Source organism: Sylvia atricapilla, chromosome 25 (assembly GCF_009819655.1).
Source record: "Sylvia atricapilla isolate bSylAtr1 chromosome 25, bSylAtr1.pri, whole genome shotgun sequence".
In the NCBI taxonomy this organism is placed as follows: Eukaryota; Metazoa; Chordata; class Aves; order Passeriformes; family Sylviidae; genus Sylvia; species Sylvia atricapilla.
The window spans coordinates 4,002,760-4,022,898 of NC_089164.1; the positions used below are offsets into that span (position 1 = coordinate 4,002,760).

At 50.1% G+C, this 20,139-nt stretch overlaps 2 protein-coding genes across 2 annotated transcripts in view; one reads left to right on the forward strand and one right to left on the reverse strand.

Annotated features, from left to right (window-relative positions):
* The window catches only part of OLFML3 (olfactomedin like 3), a 289,605-nt gene that overhangs the window by 109,162 nt on the left and 160,304 nt on the right, over positions 1 to 20,139 (forward strand). The window lies entirely within an intron of this gene.
* DENND2C (DENN domain containing 2C) lies at positions 63 to 18,339 on the reverse strand. Its single transcript, XM_066335809.1, has 18 exons — positions 17,434 to 18,339; positions 15,782 to 15,930; positions 15,136 to 15,248; positions 14,628 to 14,795; positions 11,916 to 12,012; positions 11,206 to 11,250; positions 9,413 to 9,594; positions 7,312 to 7,421; positions 6,768 to 6,837; positions 6,361 to 6,438; positions 5,504 to 5,644; positions 4,703 to 4,851; positions 4,144 to 4,321; positions 3,780 to 3,821; positions 2,748 to 2,853; positions 1,747 to 1,986; positions 826 to 912; positions 63 to 274 (listed from the first exon to the last, which is right to left on the reverse strand). Exons 1-18 carry the CDS (start codon positions 18,219 to 18,221, stop codon positions 243 to 245), a joined length of 2,775 nt encoding a protein of 924 aa, XP_066191906.1. The 5' UTR covers positions 18,222 to 18,339; the 3' UTR covers positions 63 to 242.

A 20,139-nucleotide genomic window follows, 5' to 3' on the forward strand; every position in this document is an offset into this window, starting at 1 on the left:
AGCCCTGGCCCCGCCCCCTTCCCGCGGCCACGCCCCCTGAAGGAACGGAGACACATGAAGGGTTGGCTCGATGAGCTGTAATTGATCCATGGAACTGGTGATCGATCCATGAGCTGTTATCGATGCCCGCGCTGGTTGTTACCACAGCACACGCGGAGGCCCCGGCCCGGCCCTCCCGGGGCACAGCCCAGTCCTGCCCCCGCGGTTCCCCCCTCCCGCCGCTGTCCCGCAGCAGCGCCCGGTCATTTCTTCTGGAGGAATTTCATTTTACTGCCTGCAGAGACAAAACAGCATTAGGAGCTTTAGGCGAGGGAAGGCAGGCCCTGGCACAAGGTGCCCAGAGCAGCTGTGGCTGCCCCCGGATCCCTGGAAGTGTCCCAGGCCAGGTTGGACTCTGGGGTTTGGAGCACCCTGGGATAATGGAAGGTGTCATTGCCAGGGCAGAACTGGTCCCTTCCCACCCAAATCATTGTGGGATGAGCTGGAGACACTCATCAGGCTGAGGAACTTAAGGTGGAAGGCCACCCATGGCCACCTCTGCCAGAAGACACAACTTCTGGACCCTGGGCATGTCCTCAGCCAGGACCAAAGTTAAGGAACAGCTGCTCAAAGCAGCAACTCCCACAAACTTTATCTAAAGATACAAAAGCTTAAAAAGAAAAGAAAATCTCTCACAGTGTGCAGTGTCCCCTGAAGCAGTAAATGTAAACAAGAGAACACAGGGGCAGAAGGCAAAGAAGGAGCCTTCCTCTCCTTTGTAACAAATTAATTATTCAATAGCTGCAATTAACTAAAAAAAAAAAAAAGCAAGGGGTGTTCCTTTACCAAGACTGCGAAGAATTTTGTTCATTCCAGTTCGTTCCGTCTCTGGAATACGCTCCAAATGCTCCAAGGCACGGACCTCAAAAAGGCCTAAAGAGAGAAAAAAATTAAAAAATTAAAAAACACTCACCAAATGAGTTACTCCATCCTCTAGTATGGGGCATCATGATTAACAAGGCCACAAAAAGATATCCTGCATGTAGTGTGTGCAAGCTGCAGGATCAAGGAGAAAGGAGAGATGCAGAAATTCTTTGTGATGGCATCTTACATGGGGTCAGATGTGATAAACCCCACAAAGGTCTGTCAGCTCTGAGGGGCCAGCCCTCATAAAGAAATGGCTTAAAATAATAGCAAGAAAACTTCTCTGGACATATTTTGTAAGAGAAAAGGTTTTAATAATGACAAAAATCACAAACAGTATCACACCAAAGAAATAAAAGCCGAACACAGTGGAGAGAGAACTCTTGCACTGGCAAAGGCAGTCTGAAAAAGCCCCAGGAAGTTCTGTGCAGTCTTTTAAGTACCTAATAGCCCAGGAGGGCTTTTTGACACCTTGCTCAATGAAATTGGCAACAGGTTTTGAGGTACAGGTCTAGGTGTTGAACCAGTATCTCTGCTTAGCACCTGGCCAGTTACAGAAAGAAAAGCATCAAAGTTTCTGGCTCTTTCACTTTATTAGCACGGCAAGGGGTAAAACTTAAACCTTTCTCTATATGGAAACACCTGCTCAGGTGTCAGGGTGCATTCCTACATCTTTGCTTTATAAACTGAATTCTTATGAGTCATTAGAAGGGCACGAGGCTGTTCCATGTGACAGAACTCCAGCAGCAGAGGCAGGCTGTGTCACACTTGGAAAGGCAGCCTGTGAAGCAGACTTGAACCAAGAAAGTGATGCCAAAACAAGAAACAAGATGCCACAGCTACCTTTGACCAGGTTCTTGCTGAGCTCACGGTCCTGGATGAAGCCTGCAAACATCTGTGTCTCCATGAAGCAGTGCAGGAAGTGGCGCACGGTGCGGGAGCCGTGCGATTTGCGGAAAGGCTCCCGCTGGAACACGCGCTCGCCCTTCTCCGTCACACTCATGTGCAGGGAGTAGTGCCCCACGATCTCCACGAAAAACTGCACAAAAGCCTCCGAGACCAGGGAGTTCAGGCTCGTGTCACCTGTGGGGAGGATGTTTGTCACTTTGGTCGTTCCTCTCCTAAAGGAGGAATGGCTTTTTTAGAGTTCAGGTACTCTTTGTATCTCAGACTTGGAGATTCAGGGTGATGGATATCAAAGAAGTCTCGGGTCAAATATTTTATTTTCCAATGTCAACTTCCTGCTGCAGCTGGGACAGGTTCAGTTCTAAAGCTTTTCCAGATTTTAAAACATCCATAATTTCATTTTCCCTGTCAAATATCTGGTGTGTAATGAACTGTCAGCTCATAATAATTCATAATTCATAATTCTCTTCAAGAATTAGGCAAACTACAGAAGACAAACTCTCTTGAAAACAAACTTTGTTTTTATGGAATTATATAATTTGCTGGTGATATTCTTTTAAGCCAATCAAACTTTTTAAGTTTCTCTTCCTTCCCTGATGAATCATGTATAAAATAGTTCAACTTTGAAAATTATTTCCCAGATTACTCTCCAAAATACAGAAATTTGCTACATTCTCTGAGAAAAACACTGTCTCTGCCACTTTGAAAAATACAATAAAATTCAAAGCACGGGAACTGATGCTCTTGGCCCAAAAGAAACTACAGTTCTGCACACACTAGTTGTGAAAAGAGGAACTGCCAGCACACCAAACTTCTCACACATTCACAAGATCACAGGGAAACAGCTAAAATTCAATTTGCTCATTTTTATCAGCTCCATGGTAGAGATCTACTAATGGGAAAAGACTTTTCCATAGAAATTTTTTCATAGAAAGTACCTTGTGTGTCACTCTGCCCATGTGACAGGATTTCACTCCGTTCTTCCAGGATTTGTACAAGTGCAGCCTGGAGTTTATGGGGCAGGATCTCGTCCTCATCTGATACCTACAGACAGAAACAGCCAAGGAAGGACCTTTGTGTTATTCCCATCAGCAGGAAAACCAGGAGGTAGATTAGAAATATTCCTAACATGCCTGAAGCAGTTAGAGGGCAGTTATTCTGGGACATATCTTAAGGGAGACAATATATTTATCTTGCAGCCAGAGAAATTAAACACATTCACTCAGCATGCCCCAAGTACATTTTATTAGAGTCACACACACAACTGGCCACCACACAGACTCAGGCTTATTTCACCAGTAAAACACACAAACACAAGAAAAGTCTGTTGAGAAAAATATGACAGGTCTAAATTATATGGTTAAAAAAATCCCCCAATCCTTTAATACCTTTCTCCAGTTGCAGGCTGCAATGCAAAATAGAAGAGTGAGGCAAGGAAAAGGAGAAGCAAATATCCTGAACTAGTAATAAAATCCCCAGTATTTTTATAGCTACTGCTCTGGGGATGCAGAAGCACTTTTGGGGAAGTTCAGCAGAGAAACCCAAGTGAACTGTGATTATTTGTTCCCTAGACTGTTACTCCTGGGAAAAACAACAACCCAAACCAAGAAACAACCCCCAGCTGGATGAGAGAGGAGAAAGTGCTGTACAGAACAGGGAGAGACAGACAGAAAGCAGCAGAGAATCTCAGGGATCTTCTTCCCATAAGCAACCAAGGAATAGTTTTTAAATTCAGCTCACACAAGCAGCATCTTTGGCTTTGCAGAGCTCTCCACTTCATGTAACCTCAACCCTGCAACAAGGATTTGTAAGCCTTGTAATCAGTTCAAAAAGATTACAAGGTATTTCTTCAGCCACTGAGGTCTCCACATGAACACCAACCTCTCCTGATTTCTTTTTTATTATTTTCTTTCATTAATGTCTTTTACTGGCACAAACCCATGAGGTACTAGTACTGTTATTTCACTCACCTCTTGCAAGAACTTGTCAGCACAAAGATCAACAATCAGAACCTGAGGAGACACAGAAAACAGACTGACTCATAACCAGGTATGCTGCTGTATAGAAAAAAAAATCAGGTTTTTAATTTGTTTTTTAAATGTGGGATGCTTTTTAAGTAGGCCTGTCACACACAAAACACAAGTTTTGGATAAGTGCAGCTTGTCCCTGAGAACAGTGAATATTATTTATTTTTGAAAACACTGGAACATCCTGACATTTATCTGGCAAACTCACCAAGTGGCTCAGAGAAGTTTGAGAGTTTATACCCAGACAGAATCCAGAGATTATTCCAGAGAGGTCAACCTGATCCCACTGACATTGTCTGTGTCTCACCTCTTCAATGGGCAGGTCCTGGAGCTGTGGCAGGGAGCAGGAGAGGATGCCAATGAGGAATGGGGTTGGAGAGCACACGATGTCGATCATGGAAGCTGGCAGGACAGGGATGTAGGTGTGCTGCCAGGTGAAGGGGTAAAGTGTTGCCACTGCAGCGTGCCCACATTTAGACAGAGTGCTGGAGAGGTGGGAGAAGCACAGGGAGGGTGGTCAGTGTCTCCTCCAGGACAGGCTGGAAAGGCTCAGGGCAGGTGCCACTTGTGTACAGTCTGTGCATCAGCAGAAACCCCATGCAGCCACTTCTGAACTCAGTTATGGGGAGCTAAAACCACCATCAACCCAGGCTAAAGAGGCAAAAAGAAAACATTCCCTTATCTCCTCTTGTGTAAACAGCATACTCCAAATTCTAGGCATGCACATGCAGTGTGGGGAGTGCAGATGGTTTTCAAATGGAACTAATTGCAAAACTAGACAAGCTTGGACATGGGACGGGTCCAAAAGCAGAAGAAACAATAATATCCAGTGACAGCATCCCTCAGAGAGAACTACTCAGACTTACCTTAAGTTGTCAGCCACGAAGATGACCCTCCTTTCCAGCAGGAGGGAGGCAAAGACCCGGATGGTGTGGGGGACACTCAGGCACTGCAGGAGGCACTCAAAATCCACGTGCTCCAGCCGGGAGTCCGAGGGGCGGCACAGCTCCATCACCTGAGGGGACACAGCCACAGGGACAGCTGGGGACAGCCCAGAGCAGCGACCCTCAGCCTGCAGCAGAGGGGCCTGAGGTCAGAGCTCACCACAGGCTGCAGCTCCTCCTGAGGGGCAGGACCAGGGACAGGACCCAGGGAAAGGCTGGAGCTGGGTCAGGGGAGTTTAGAGTGGATATCAGGGAAAGGTTCTTCCCCCAGAGGGTGCTGGGCACTGCCCAGGCTCCCCAGGGAATGGGCACGGCCCTGAGGCTGCCAGAGCTCCAGGAGTGTGTGGACAATGTCTCAGGGATGCCCAGGGTGGGATTGTTGGGGTGTCTGTGCAGGGGCAGGAGTTGGACTCAATGATCTTTGTGGGTCCCTTCCAGCTCAGGATATTCTCTGAATCCATGATTCCACACAGAATCCCATGACTCAAACAGTTGGCATGGGACAGCACAGAAGAGTGCCCCAGAAGCTCTTCATTAAGAAGCAGGGAATCACTTCCAGGACAGATGATTCCACAGCAAACAGGTTTCTGGGACAGCCTCCCTTCCAACTTCAGGATGTTTTCTCCACACTCATGATTTCCAGGCACCACTGTGCAGCTTGCAAAGAGCCTCTGTGCCCCAGAGACCCCACAGAGAGCAGGCAGCCCCCCTGACCCCCATTACCTCATCTCCTGCTCCTGGCAGGAAGCTCCTGACGGTGATGGTGCGTCCCGGGGCAGGGAATGGGGCCTCCATCACACTGCGCATGAAGGGGTGCACCAGGGCTGGGGACATCTCCCGCCGCTTCTCCACCTCATCCAGGATCTGCAGGGGGACACACGGGGCCTTGGGTCACTGCTGCTGCTCAGCAGAGGGGAGAATCCATCACAGCATTGCCCTGGAGATGGCTCCAGCACAGAGCCACAGCCTTCTCCCAGCTCGCTCGGGACCCCTATGAAATGAATCTCAAACGTCTGAACAATCAAACAGGAACAGCTTCCTGTGAGCACAACTCTCCAGTCTCCTGCTACTGGAAGGAAATGGCTTGTGTGTAGTAATCAAATTCTCATTATTCAGAGGAGTTCAGACCAGCAACACCCCATCCCCCTGGCCAAGAAACCTCCCTGAAACTCTGTGCTCCAACAATCCGAACCATCTTGCATCAAAGCTTGTCCCTGTACTCTTCTGCAATAGCTTCCCCCAGTCTTCACCTCTTTATCTCCCCTCCTCATGGTGCTACAAAAAAACAGGGGAGACCATTCCAAACTGATTTTCCATTTCCAAGTCACAGAAGAGGACGAAGGGGCACCCTCAGTAACACCAGGTATTAGAAGGCCATTCCTGGCAGTAATTGCTGAAGGATTTGTGTATTGGCCGACAAGGCTCAGCACCAGGATTTAATTTCCTGCTCAAAGCAAAGACAGGGAGGAAGCACCACTCTCCTGGGATGAGCTGCAATCACTAAGCCTGGCAGAAGCATCCAGTTACTCTGTGGAGCCTGCAGGCTGTCAGGGCTCAGAGAACAGGCTGTGCCAGCTCACCTTGGAGAAGAGGTTGAAGCAGCCCAGGCGGCTCACGATGCAGTACACCTCGGGCAGGCGCTTCCCTTTCCCTTCTGGCTGAAAGGCAACAGCAACAGCTCTGCTGAGAACAGGGGGGCAAGGAATCAACCCAGCACCCACACTGCAGCTGATCTGCAGAATTCCTTCTGCTGCAGCCTCCCCTACACTTATGACTACGAAGGTTCTCAAGGAACACCCAGTTCCAGGAGCTGCTTCATGCCCAGAGCCCGTTTCGCTATTTCTGGGCACCATTGTGACCCTTCCCTCTGCATCCCAAGGGTTGGCACCACCACAGCAGCACAGGATGGGTAACCCAGGTGGGACAGCAATCCTGGCAGTGCCCAGACAGTGCTCTCTGTACCCCCAGCCCTCCCAGAGATGCTCACCAGGAGCTTCCTGCAGTACCCGAACCAGCGGCTGCCATCCTCCCCCGTCAGCACGAAGGAAAAGGTTTCACTGGGGAACCAAAGCAGAGTCGGGGTTAAATTCACCACACAGCTCAGGGGAGAGACTGACAAAGCACACAAACTCCTTCTGGTCATGCTGACAAGGGCCAAGGCATGATTACAAGGATTTTTGGGTTCTGTTCATGGTAAAAACTTGCACCCCATGAGCTTTTCCATCTCTCCCCCTTCCCAGCTGCTCTCACTGAGCTTTTCTCTCTCTCCTCCTCCCCAGCTGCTTCCCCATTCAGCCAAGGAGCAGCAGAAGCACTTCCAGCCCCAGGAGCTGGCCTTGGAAAAGTTCCTCCTTACAGGAAAGGCAGCAGCAGCCATCCAGCCCAGCTCCATCCCTCATCTTCCCTCCTACCACAGGGATTTCCTGGATCCTTTCCCCTTTCCCCCTGCTCTGGCTGCAGCTCCTCTGGCACACTCCAAAGCTTTCAGCATTGCCTGTCTCAGTCACAAGTATTCAAAACCAAGTCTTTACCTTTTAAGGTCTGACGAAGGGAACCAGTCTTTGGGATCTGGAAAGCAGAATTTGGGAATGACCTTTAGCCTCTCTTCAGTATCCTTTGATGGTCTGAAGGGATGTTCAGGCTGGAGGGGTAACATATTTGAAGTCAGTGAAGTTGGTGCAGAGCTGCAGCATTTTAAATACAGAAAGGATCCTCCTGACACTTCCAAAGGCTGATCCATCACACAGCTAATGCACAGGTACAGGAGAGCATGTTCTGACTAAAAGCAGATTCCCAGTTCCCTCTTGCACTCTTGCATTTTTCCTGCTGACTGGACCTTTGTAAAATGACCCAGCTTGGTAAGGATGGAGTAAGGATCTACAAGCATGGCTAAGTTTATTGGAAAATGAATGTAGAAATGAGCCCCCAATGATGGCTGGGTCAGCCTGCCTTGGTTCTACCCCTGGGAGATTTGAAAACAGTAATAGGAACAGGAATGTGTTCAGCTTTTGATGTGCAGATCACTCATAAGTGAAGTGCAAAAACTGTCCCTGAATCACATGTTCCACCCACATCACATGTGGGTTCAAATCAAATCCCTCAAGGACTCCAGGACATTTTCCATGCTCAAAACTGCCCAGAAAGGGCAAAAGAAAAGTGTTCAGATAAGAGGCTCTGTAACAAATGTAAGGAAATTTTACACATTTAAGTAGGAAATGCCCCCAAGAAGTGGAAAGTTCATTGCATCAAGCTGATTTTAGGCACTCAGCACATCCAGGCTATTCCAGTGTCCCAAGCTGTGACAGCACAAAGTGTTAGGAAAACAGAACAGCATTTTCACAGAGTAACAGTTGTACAAAAAGCTTAGATGTCCTTGGGCTCACAGCCCAAAGCAGAGGGTGACAGCAGATTACTTGGAAGCAGAGCTAATATTAGAAGGGAGACACTCAATCTGACACACTGTGCCATCTAAAGTCACTCACCAAAACACTTTCATTTGAGCACGGGATAAATAAATACTGAGAAAACAATTCTTTGTGTCAGTGCCTTTATAAAAGCCAGTAAAGAGCAGGAGGGGAGCCCTGCAGTGCCCTTCCCAAAGGCAATGGACAGATTGAGAGGCTGCACCAGGGAAAAACCAAATCTGCTGCATTCCCTCCTTCCTCCCAACACCCTGAAGTTTGCACTTTTAGCAGATATTATTTGGGTGTGTTCAGTTTTCCCCACTGAACTAACACTGTGCACTCTTTCTGGCTGTAGTTCCTTATTCATCTTGTGAACTCAAGGCATTTACACACTTAAGACACTGGAGTTATCGGCACACACATCCTTTAGGCAGCAGGAACTGGGACACTGTGGGACCTGCTGGGGTCCCACACAACCTCCCTGAGTGGATCTGACATCCCCTCTATGTGGATGATGTGCAGATTGCCCAATAATCCCTGACTTCCTCCTGATGGCACAGCCAGAAATCATCCTGGCTCTGTTCTGTTTTCAGTGGAAGGCAGCAGGTACAAGCCCAGACAGTGACAACTGAATATTCATCTCAATCTGGTACCACAGAAACACCAAGGCTCCATCTCAGCTTCCCAGCTTAGAACACTGAGCTGTAATTCAGTCATGCTCTGGTTTTGTCACCCATTTGGGCTGAACAGCTTATTACAAAGGGCTTGGTTGAACTACAGCACTTCCACTTCCACAGCTCTCCTGGTTCTGGGGGCTTGTACAAACAGCTTTGCCCTTTTATTATTATCCTTTCTCAAAACAGTATAAATAAGAATAAGAGCCCTAGGATTCCAGTTCCTGTGCACCATCAGTGCTTCACACCTTGTTAATAAAGGACAGACTGCCAGGATGAGGTTCCTGCCAGCTTTGGGACAGAGCTCTGCACTCCTTCCTCTCCTTCAGCTGGTATCAAACACCCCATGGCCTCATGAAATTTAAATTAAGTAGGTTCAAAAAAGACAACAAATTCATTATCAAGACACATATTCCCCAACCTCCTGGCACTACACATCAGGTGTGTAACAGAGCAAGGTGTCTCACATTCCAAGCCCAGAACCTGACCAGTGTAGTTTAGGAGGAGAAACATGGCTGAGCAGCTCCCTGGGCAGGTTTCCACACAGCTCCTACCTTGCTGGGGAACTGCTGGATGATGTGTGGTGTGTAGGTGACCTCAGATGCCTTCTTGTGCAGGGACACCACCACAAAGAGCTCAAACAGCCGCTGCTCCTGGAGCTCGATGAGATCCCTCTCCAAGGTCTGGTAGTGTGGGTTCCTCTTGGAGGTGGAGTGCCTCAGGCACCTGTGGTGACCTGGGGAGAGGAATAAATCCCAATAAATCCCAATAAATCCCTGTGGCTGGCACTGCTACACACCTACAGGGCACAGGAGGGGACTCAGCATTGCCATCAGAAGGGGAAAAGGGATGGGTGGATTTGCCCAATATCCAGATGCTCTCCATGGGTTGTGCCAACTCCTCATGCACAGAGCTGCTCTTCCCCCAGGGAACAAGGGACAGGAGAGGAAATAACCTCAGATTCCACTGGAGGAGGTTTAGATTGGATATTAGGGGAAATTTCTTCACTGGAATGGTTGTTAAGCACTGGAACAGGCTGCCCAGGGCAGTGGTGGAGTCATCATCACATTAAAAATGTGCAGATGTGGCACTTGAGGATGTGGTTTAGTGGTGGTGGTGCTGGGTTGATGACTGGACTTGATGACCTTAGAGGTCTTTCCCAACCTCAACAATTCCAGGATTCTGTGATTCAGGCAGGGAGCACTGGCCTGGCAGCAGCTCTGCAAATCCCCCCTGCCAGATACTGAAATTTCTCCTGCTGCCCTCCTGATGTTCTTACACATCTCGGAGTGACACAATGGGGCACCAGGGAGTGAAGTCCAGCTGCACCAGCTCAGGAGCTGCCAGGATTCAGGGAGCCACTCCAAACACCACAGGCACTCAAGAGAGGCAGCTCCCTGGCCAGAACACCCCCAGGCTGGGCTGTCCTGACAGGCAGCACAGGCTCACAAGCACAGGCACAGCCCTCTGATGTCAGGAATTCCTGTGGCCCAGGCACTGTGACACATTCTAGACACTCTCAAACAACTCCTCCATCAGGCAGTGACTCAATCACTGTATTTCAGCTGAGATTCTTCACTCTCCATTACTCTCCTTAACATAAAGAAATGGAACTCCACTTTCCAAGTTAAAGACTTTTGAATGTTTCCCTCCAAGTAAATGAAACACCTGAAATAGTTCACAGAATCCTTGAATGGTTTGGGTTGAAGGGACTTTAAAGCTCATCCAGTGCCAGCCTCTGCCATGGCAGGGACACTTTCCACAATCTCAGGGTGCTCCAAGCCCTTCCAACCTGGCCTTGGACACTTCCAGAGATCCACGGCTGCTCTGGGCACACTGTGCCAGATCCTTCTGTTTAATCTGTGTTCACATGGAAGCTAAAACCTGTTTTAAAAGGTGTTTCAGGTCTGGAGTTTGGGTCTATGATCAAACTCAAGACATGGGAACCAGACAAATATCCAGGTGAATTCTCCCCAGAGGAAAGAACATCTCAGAATTACATAAAATAGAACCAAGGGAAGGAATCAAGAGTGAAATAACCTCAAGCAGCAGCAGCAGCAAAAGTGATCAGGAACAACCTCTAACAAGCCACATGACCAATCCAAAAATGAATCTGCTTCTGGTGACTGGCAGATGAATGGCATTAAACCTCAAGGGCTCAGGGGAAAGGGCAGGACACAGAGGTTGGCTTGTCACAGGAACAGCTCCCAGGCTTGGCCATGTGGCCTCTGAGAGGCTCCCAGTCCCTGTCTCAGCAGCTCCCCACACGTCAGTGTGCTCATCCCACCAGGGATGAGCCAAGGGTGCAGTGCAGTGGGGACAGGACCAGCCCCTGTGATTCACTCACTTTTGGGCTGATTTTCCGTATCGCTTTCGTTGCCGCTGGTTTCACCTGAAACACACATAGTTTTCACTTATTAGCCAAGCAGAAAAAAGATGGGCAACACCCAAAGTTGGGAAAGAGACAGAACCTGAGACTCATCAGATCAACATCCCTCGGGACTGCCCACCAATCCTGCCCAAAGCATCAGCCAAGGGCAGCTGCAAAATGTGTTACAACAGCAAATTTCAGAAGGCAGAGCTGATATGCAGCCAGTGCTGTCAGTGAATGACCTGCAGGTCAGCTGAACACAGGCAAAGAGCACAAACCAGCTGCTTGGTTGAGGCTGCTATAAAACTGAACAGAGCTGCTGAACAGAGGAACTATAAATACACTATAAATTGTGCATTTCAATCAGAACAAGGCACACAGACAATGAGTGCAGTAGTCAGTGGTAGTCCTCATGCCAAGGGGTTTTCTGAGGATTTTTTGCCTTAATCTGCTTTTTTGAAAAAGCACTTTTAACCATCAGCCCAGTTCTCCAGGCTCAGAATCCTCCCCTTGTGACAGTGTTAAATTTGGGTCAGGCAAGTGTTCCTTGAAAGCTCAATTCCAGCCATGAGTCTGGGGTTTGCACTGTGTTGTCAGCATGAGCTGGTAGTGCCAGGCCAGGGGCAGAGGAATTGTGCCACTCAAGGTGTTCAGAGCACAGACAATGGTGCAGGAGAGCCCAATACCTTTCACTGGAGCTGCTTCTCTCCCAGCAGGACTGAGCAGCTTCACCTTCCTCTTTCCGCGCTTGGAATCAAAGATCTCCTGTATTTTCACTACCAGCTGAAATCCAAAGCAGAAGCAGAGGTTAATGTGGGATTCAGAGAAGGGTCCAGGCTGTCCCACAGCCACCACCCAGGACTTGGGGAAAGCTGCCCAAATCCTGCAGGAACCCTGGCTCAGAGGCTGGAGTCCTTCTAACTCAGCTCACTGGATAAAGAATGAGCACAGATTTCTGCTGCAAGACAGGGATCCCTGTCAGCACAGCTCAAATCTGACACCAGACTGCACAAGCATTCTGGAAATTGTCACACTTGCCTTCCCAAATAGAAGTGACAAACTGTCTGGCATCAGATCTCCATTTTCTATGCAAAGGCACTTGCAAGAGTATCTTGCAAACCCTCCAGCACAGAGGATTCAGAACGTGCTCCCCAGCCTCCCAACTCCTTCCAAGCCCAGAAAAAGCAAAGCTCTCTCACTGTAACTTGGGGATTGGGTTTTGGGTTTGCTGCTGTAGTTGGGTGTCAGTTCAAGTCTCCTAAAGCACAAGGGAGGCTGCTCCAAGCACAGGCCCTGTCCCAGGTGTTTGCTGGAATGAAAGGATGATGTACTCAGAGTAACCTGCTCTAGTGGAAGGTGTCCCTGCCCATGGCAGGGGGTGGAATGAGGTGGAATTTAAGGGCCTTTCCACCCAAACCATTCTGTGATTTAGCACAAATGAAGACAGAGCAGTGGGTCTGTGCTGCAGGACCACACACCTGGTCCATTGGAAGAAAAAAAGCTGGGAAAAAGCACAGCCCAGTGCAGACTAAGCACAGACATGAAAGAAGAGTCAGCATTTTGATACTCTGTGTTAGTCATCTTCCTTCCATTGGTCACAAAAGCCTCAAAGCCAAAGTCCTGACACTTTCTGTGTCCCTGCTCTGTGCCTTCCCCTCACCTGCCAGTGCCCCAGGGGCTCCTGACTCCCCACATCAAAGGCGGCTTTTGCTTCATGTGAAGAGGGATTTACCCTAAATGCAGAGAGCAGGTCAAGTTCATTCCTGCCTCAAGAATTCATTAAACTGAACACAGGAGGGTGGGGCTCAGCCATTTGTCATCACAAATACAGCATAAAAAGAAATATATTAAAGAGAACCTGTTTGTTCAGCTCAAGTGTTTAATCCCCAGATCAGCAAACCAGGTTTAGACTCTTCTTTTCCAATCGAGTTCTCCCCATTTTCTGCCTCAGCCAGCCCTCCCAGCACGAGGAGGCTGCAGGGAACAAACAGCCCACTGCAGAGAGCAGTGCTCCTCCTGCCAAATCTGCCTTCTTCCCCTTTTTATCCTGCCTTACCTAGGAGATCTTCGTTTCAGTCCTGATTTTTGTGCAGCTGAGTCACCACCCTGGGTGTGTTTAAGGCAGCCATGTGTTTCTTAGGCAAAAGGTTTTGTCTTTTTAGACCCCAGCCCTTTTCTCAACCTCTCAAGCAACCTTGGCTCAATTCCTCATGAGCAAAGAGAGTAAAGTGCTCTTCCTGCATGTAAATTGTTACCAGATTTTTGGAATAGGTTTACTTTTGGAGAACATTTTATTTTCCCTCGCCAAATGAGAGATAGTCTCCATCACAGCACTTTTATAATCTTGCCATCTCCTTCCTGATTTTCCAGACCTAGGGTTTGTTTAAAAACAGACAGAAGTTACTTGATACTCCAAAGCACTTTAAAGGTTTGAAAAGCTCTTTGCAGCTGTCCAACTCTACCTCACAGTCTTGTGCAATCTGAGCAAATACATGTGATTTTCAGATGAAATGAAGATCTGCTGAAGTGAAATGATTTTACCACAGCAAAAATAAGTCCTTGCCACTACCACAACTGGAATTTGAGTCCCATGCACCAAGGGTCACCACAGTGGCAGCTGCAGCTGCCCTAATATAGCACGTGGTGCCTTTTACCACTGAGGGATGTGAGCTGGTAACCAACATGAGGATCTAGAAACCTTCCCAAGGCACCAAAAGAGAGTCAGAACAGTCCCCTGTGTGAAGGTGGATAAAAAGCCTTTCTCACCCCTCTGGCCTCAGCAGCATGATTGTCTTTGCAGCCAGGCAGGAGGCCAGAAGGGACAGCTGTGGGAAGGCTTTGTGAAATGCTCTTAACCCTGAGAGTTCCTCTGCACCTTTAAACTATGGAACAGCTGCTCCTGATACCAGTCCACAACTCCAGGCCAACATTCCAAGTCACCAAGGGCCCCACAACCATCCCACAGCTCAGGCCTGCAGTGAACACCAGGATCAGTCTGGGAAGTCACTGGGAGCAGGGGACACGTCCACACAGCTTTACAGAGCTGCCCCTGGAGCTCTCCAAGAGCACAAACCCAGCACCACAACACTCCATGGAAACCCTGGGAACAAGGCTTAGGGAACAAAGCACGAGGAAGGGCTTGTGTTCACACACAGCCCTGACCTCCAGGTCAACACTGAGCACTTTGTCTGCCCATTCTTGGCCAACAAAAACACCACTGTCCCAGCTAGAACTGGCACTCAGATCCCCAAAAGCCAGCCCTGCCACTTGGAGAGGGAATGGCTGAAGCAGCAATGACCTGCCTGGCCCACAGCTCTGTGGCCACTTACAAAGTACTTGCAAAGCAACAAGAGCTTGAAATGCCAGGCAAGAAGTGGAGTTTCACACTTGAATCTCACCCAGGGCAGGTTCTTTCTCCTGCTGGCAGCCTCCACTGCCCGGAACAGCTTCCACTCAGACAAAGTGACAGGCAGGGAGGTCTCCTTCCCCACCTTCCCTTGGAAACTTGTCTGGAAGGGCTTCAGCTCCAGAGACTTACGGCTGAGGAAAGGAGGTTTGGGAGGAGGCTGGAAAACAGAAGCAGAAGAGAAAGTTGACCGTGAGATCGAGCTTTGGTCTAAGGTCACAGGCAGAGGAGTCAGATTACAGCTGGCAAATCTGCTCTGCCAAACTCTCCATCCCACCTCCCCACTCAAGCATCTCACCAAATTTCTCTTGTTCCTGCTCTTTTGCTCCTTAGCAGCTTAATCAGCTGCCGTGGCTGTTCATTATTTACACTATATATTATTTACATTAATAACAAGTGATAAAACAATAGGGCTTGCAATGTGGAATGTGAGGCTGGGGGTGAGCACAAATGTGAGAATGATTCTGCAAACACCAGACCCTCGAATCCCCCCAGCCTACCTTGGGAGCCCTGCTGATGCTCCGGGGAGGGGGCAGCTTCCAGACAGATGGCACCTTCCACAGGGGCAAGGGCAGGGCTCTGATATCTTCATAAGCATTTTCTTTTGTAGGACCTGGAAAAAGCATTGGATGGGGGATTTATGAAAGGAGATAAAGCCCTGTAATTTTTGCCAGGGATATAAGTGGGGAGAGTGTGCAGTTGTCTGCCAAGCTTTAACAGGGTCTGAGAGACCTGTTTAAAGTTGGATGAGGTTCCCACATCCTTCTAACCTACTGCCATCAACTTGGCAGATTGTACATGGACTCAGCAGAACAAAACACTTCTTTCCCTGCAGAGCAAGCAGCTCTATTGCAAAGCAGCTCATTTTGGCAGTGTTCACGCTGATCTCTGTGCAACACTCAAGCGAAGCATTCCAAGAGCTAATAAAGAAATCAGTTTAGCACAGGCCAACTCCAGTGACCTCCCATGACATCTGAAATCAGGCTGTTCATGTGCAGATGTCACCAACACCAACAAAGAACCCCAGATGGGGATGACCTTAAAAGTCCCAGAGCTGGAAAGGGCCTCAACCTTCACTCCTTCCTCCCCAGCACAACTGCCACCCTTGAACACAGTGAGGGGGCCCCCAGAAGCACAGGCACGTACAGATAATGTCCTCGTAGATGTTGTCTTCAGACTGAGTGTAGACCAGCCTGGGTCCTGCAGTGCCATTTGTCTCTTCCCGAGGTCTGTGGGAGCCGCTGGCTGCCGGCCGCTTGCGGAAGCCCTGGACGTCCTCAAACTCAAAGGATTTCCTAGAGGAAAACCAGGGTAACTTCTTCTAAAGACACCTGCTTGAGCTGCTGTCTGCAGTCCACACACAAGTGTGGCCCCTCTTGGGATCACCCAGCACATGGATGCTCCACTCTGGACTCGCATTTCCCAGGGCTGAGGTCGAACCCCAGGCAGCAGCTCAGCCCCTCACTCCCACCCCGTGGGATGGGGGAGGCAGTCAGAGTAAAAGGGAGAAAACACGTGCATGGGTTGAGATAAAGACAGTTTGGAAGGTAAAGCAAAAGCTGCACAAGCAAGGAAAGCAAAACAAGGGCTTCATTCCCTATTTCCCTCGGCAGGCAGGTGTTTGGCCATGCCCGGGTGCTCCGTCATGTGTAACGGTGACTTGGGAACACAAACTCCAGATGTTCCCCCCTTCCTGCTGCTTCCCCAGTTTTTTTCCCCAGAGCAGAACACCACAGGGAACATCCCTGGGGTCAGCTGAGGTCAGCTGTCCCCTCCCAGCTCTGTGTGAGCACAGTCACACACTGCTGTGTTACCAACATTTTCGTCACAACCCCAAAACACAGCACCACCCAAGACGTCAAGAAAAAAGAATACCCCAGCCAAAGCCAGCCCACCAAGTGAGTCCTGCTCACTTACTCTGGGAGATTTGTTAAATAAGAAAGGGAGCTGGAGGCTCCATGGCCAAGCACACTCCAAGCAGGCATGGCCAGACCCATCCTGTCAGAACCAAGAACCCAAACCATCTTTGCAGACTTGCAGCAGCTCAGAACCAGGGCACTGCTTCCTACTGGCCTCTCCTACTCGTGCTCAGGGTGTTCATGCATTTGTAGGTTGGCATTTCCATCCACTAAGCCACTGTTTTGAAATTAGGGCACTGAGGTCACAGAGGAGCTGGCAGGGATTTAGCCTGTCATCATCATCATCAAATTTGGGTTGTTGCTGCACACTTTGCCACAGTGGAAGGTTTCAGAACTTCAAGCCACATCTCTGCTGGTACTGTGCACACCAGTCTAGCACAGGCAGCTCACCTGTGTGCAGGATTTGCATCAAGCCACCTCAGAAGGGTATGGGAAAGAGGGAGAACCAGCCAAACCTACTGCGGCAGCAGCACCCACAGCCTCCAGCCTTAAGCAACATGAGAATCCTTCTCTCCCAGGAAAGCCAAACACTCAGCAGCCACAGTGCCCCAAGAGAAAGCTACTCTGCCATCCACAAATTGCAGCTGAGGGCAAGCAGCAGGCAGGGAGCAGGCAGGTGTCTCCCTGGGGCCAGCATATTGTCATTCCACTCAGCTGTTCTAAGGTGTGGGCTGACTTCTGTTTGGAACCTAGAGCCTTCTTTGCAAGATTGTCAGCAGCAAAAGCAGGATACTTGCACCCAGGAACATCCTTTCCCCATGAAAAGAGGCATCATCACTAGCAGCACCTCCACAAGGGCATCATGCCAAGGAAGCTGCTTAAACCCATCTAGAAAGCGATTTAAGGAAATGTTTCATTCATGAGAGATGAATTATGTACCTCTGGGCTCTCCCTCTGATCCTCCTGCTGGCTATTTTCTTCTCAGGGCTGTTGGAGGATGACACCAAGTCCCTTCCACGCTGCTTTTGCAGGGGAGCTTCCCTGGTGGCACTGCCATCTCTACGGCCACCAGCACCCTTCTCTGCCAGGTACCGGAAAGTCCTGCGGGGTTTGGGTGGTGGGTCAGGAGCTGCCTCCTCCTCTTGCCCCTCAACCTCAGAGTAAATGTTTCCCAAGCTCCTCTCTGCCCTGCAGAGAGTGTCCACTCCTTTGCTTTGCAGTTCTCTTTCCGTGGAGCCAGAGCTGCCTTGCTTCCTCTGGAGGTCCAAGGCAGCAGGAGGGGCTGTGCCAGGGAGGAGGGGATCTGCTCTCCTCCACAGAGCTTGTGAGGTATAGAAGTTCCCTGGGGGCAGTGCTACCCCCGGGGTCTGGAAGCCTGTTTGCCCCTCTCCCTTCTGCTTGCCTCGGGAAGCTGGGCCACCACAGTCTCCAGTTCGGCAGCAGCTCCGTGCATCTTCCCTGAAATCCAAGCCCAGACTCTTTGGATCTTTAGACCCAGCCTTTCTGCCGTTCTCTGTACATTCTGCCTTCACTTTGGACAGTGCATTGCAGCTGGGGTCATACTTTACTCCAAAGTCCTTTGGCTGCTGCCTCTCCTTGCTGGGGCAGCTCCGTGTCCTGCCCTCCCACTGGGAGATCTTCTGCTTGATGTTGCGGCAGTGGCTGTGGGACAGCGTCTGCACGGCCGTGCGGGAGAAGCTGCTGTCCCCAGCCCCCGTGGGGTGCATGGCAGGGGCCAGAGTGCTCACACACAGCCCATGTCCAGCCCTGGCCACGTCCTCCCGTGTCCTGCACACATCAAAGCTGGCACCACAACTCCAAAGTGCCCGGCGGTGTCACAGAGCTCCGACCTGTGGGAATAAAACCATGAGCCATCAGCTGCACCCCGGCCGTGCTCCCCAGCCCAAACTCCCAGCTGCCCCCTGGCAATTGCTGCAGGACATTCCTCCCCAAATCACATCCACCACGAGGCTTCCAGAACTTGCTGCCCACAGGGGCTGCTTGTGCACACATCTGGGAGGGCGAGCAAAAGGGACCTGAGGCTTCACCATCTTCAAAAACAAACGCAGCAGGCACGAAACACCCTGAGGGATCCCAAGCATCCAAACTCAAGGAAATGATTTAATGGCAGAGGAACACAGCAGTGTAGATCTCAGCAAGCCCTTCTGCAGGAGTGCAGCTCCTCCTGATGCTCAGGCAGCAGAGACAAACCCCTGTGGCACATGAGCTCTCCACTCAGCACAGACACAGCAGGACACGAGGCATCAGGGCAGCTGCAGAAAAAAGGAACCACATCTCCTTCTCCAGAGAGGAGCTGTTGCTTCACACAGGATGAGAAGAGCTGTGGTGGCTGGGGAAGAGCCTGACTCTGGCAGGGCATCTTCCTCCCAGAAGTGCTCTCTTGCTCCACAACACAAGTGAAAACCTGCCTAATGTCCTGTTTGTCAACTGCTGACCTAAATCTGCCATCCAAGAGACTGGAGGGCAGTGGTGCCCAGCCTGTGGCTTGCAGCCAAGGGAGTTTCAAAAGGCAGAAGAAACAGGTGAGTTCTCATCTTCCACTGAAAAATCACCCCATGTTTAGATCAGCAGAGAAAGAATGCCAAAGAAACACTCTGGCTTCTCCTACCCAAGCAAAACCTGCACAAACAGGAGTTGTGCTCTTTGAGACTTCCCACACATGTAATCCAGAGGATACAGCACACATCCTCCAGATAATCCAGCAGGGAATGCAGGTGAAATCACCAGGGAGAACTGGGGTGGCTGTACAGACCCAGCACCTGCAGGTCCAGCATGGCCTCAGTACAGACATTTCATATATGGAATTCTCAGCCTTGGAGCCCTTTGGCTCTATCTGTAGCTCACAAGGCATCCCCAATATTCCCAGATATGCCAGCACAGGTGAAAACTCATCCTGCAGCAGCCCATAGGCTATAACAAGCCCCGTTCTTCCCTTTCTCTGGGCAATGATCCCATTTCAGAAATTCCAGCCCTCCAGCTGTGTTTAACAACCTCAGTTTGCAGCAGGAGACAAGTGCTCAGCTGAGGCCAGGGGCTCTGCTAACATTCCCCTGGCACCAAGAAGCCTCCCTGCAAGAGGCAGGGAAAGAACAGAAACCCACACATGCAGAAAAGCAGAGGATCCCTGCAGAAAGCAGCCAGTCACACCAAGGCTGTGCTCAGGCTCCAGCTGCCACTGCCACCCTGGGCACGTGTCCTCGCCAGCACTGCCACCACGCCCGGCCAGCAGTGAGTCACCACAGCCTGGCAGAGTGGGCAGAGCCAGGGATGGGCAGCAAACCAAGCTGGGACACAGAGGAGCTGAAACCTGCCTGGCAAGGGGTTATGTCCCACTCTCCAGGCTAGGTGTGGAGAGTCCCCAGCACAGCAGACCTACACCCTGCCCACTGCTGGTACCACACCTCAAACTCCAGGGCTCGGGGCTATCCCCAGAGCTGCTGATCTGATCTGCTTGGCAGAGGTCTCTGCAGTGCAATTAAAAGCAAAGCACTGCCTTGGCAGATCTACTTGATAGCACTAGTGAGAAAGCTCACTGGTCAAGGACATCCCAGGGCTCCCAGGCAGTTCAGGGATGGTTTGGGCACACATGGCACCAAGCCTTGGCTCTGCTGCACCCTCCCCCTC

Excerpts from the sequence above, each read along its gene's own strand:
- DENND2C (XM_066335809.1), bottom strand. The coding sequence starts at position 18,221 with ATGCACCCCACGGGGGCTGGGGACAGCAGCTTCTCCCGCACGGCCGTG. Across the intron at positions 4,852-5,503 it reads TGCCAGGAGCAGGAGATGAG|GTGATGGAGCTGTGCCGCCC; the intron begins GTAATGGGGGTC and ends GTGTCCCCTCAG. Across the intron at positions 2,854-3,779 it reads CTGACAAGTTCTTGCAAGAG|GTATCAGATGAGGACGAGAT; the intron begins GTGAGTGAAATA and ends TTCTGTCTGTAG.